The 936-nt window shown below is 48.4% G+C and overlaps 1 protein-coding gene across 1 annotated transcript in view; it reads left to right on the top strand.

Annotated features, from left to right (window-relative positions):
* Nucleotides 1-152: 152 nt before the first annotated feature.
* LOC103583817 (carcinoembryonic antigen-related cell adhesion molecule 1-like) overlaps nucleotides 153-936 on the top strand; it is a gene marked incomplete at its 3' end in the record, with an annotated part of 7,157 nt that continues 6,373 nt past the window's right edge. The window contains exon 1 of the mRNA XM_008565036.1: nucleotides 153-440. Coding sequence (XP_008563258.1) covers nucleotides 233-440 — 208 coding nt within the window. The remainder of the gene's footprint in view (nucleotides 441-936) is intronic.

Here is a 936-nt window from a genome sequence, read left to right as displayed (position 1 = left end):
CCCAAATTCTCATACATCTATCTTGTGACACATACACCTGCCTGGTTCTTTTAAGAACTCATGTTGGCTGAAAGATGAAAGATGCCAACTGTGATTGAAAAATGCCTTTGGAGGAATCACAGGCACCACACAGGACAATCTTCTCTCTGTTCTCTGTGCAGCGGAGTTACCCAAACCCTCCATCACAAGCAACAACTCCCACCCTGTGGAGGACGAGGACTCTGTGGCATTAATGTGTGAACCTGAGACTCAGGACACAACCTACACGTGGTGGATAAACGGTCAGAGGCTCCAGGCCAGTCCCAGGCTGGATCTGTCCCTGGACAACAGGACTCTCACTTTACTCAGTGTCACGAGGAATGACACAGGACCCTACGAGTGTGAAACCCAGAACCCAGTGAGCACCAGCCGCAGTGACCCAGTCACCCTGAATATTTCCTGTGAGTAACGTCTGTTCCCATGTCCCAGGTTGTCAGCCCAAATCCACGCAGCCAAAGTCCGGGGCACTCAGTCCCTCCCACGTCCAGGTACACAGACCTTCACTCCCGGACACACAGGCTGGCCATGTCTTCCTGCCGCGCGCCTATTTGGGTACATCCAGCCATGAGCCAAGAAGATGAGGGGAGGGATTTCTCCTGTCCTGAGAGGCTCAGGATCAACAACAGGTGATGGGAGGTACAAGTTAATGTCTCAGACTCAGGCTCAGTCAGTACAGGGGTTATAGTTGGAACTTTTTTAAAAATTTTTTCATTGAATCATAATTGTTTATACGTATTTTGGGGGTTGAATGTTGACATGTTGATCAAATCAATATTACTAGCACATATATTGTTACAATTTATACTTATTCTTTACGCCCCTTGTCCAATCTCTCTCTAGCCCCTCTCCCTCTCCCCTCCCACCTCTGATAACCCTACATTTCTTCTCTCTTTCTGA

Source organism: Galeopterus variegatus, unplaced genomic scaffold, assembly GCF_000696425.1.
Source record: "Galeopterus variegatus unplaced genomic scaffold, G_variegatus-3.0.2 Scaffold28813, whole genome shotgun sequence".
In the NCBI taxonomy this organism is placed as follows: Eukaryota; Metazoa; Chordata; class Mammalia; order Dermoptera; family Cynocephalidae; genus Galeopterus; species Galeopterus variegatus.
Note: the sequence above shows the minus strand (reverse complement) of the source record. Positions and strands in the feature narration are given on the sequence as shown.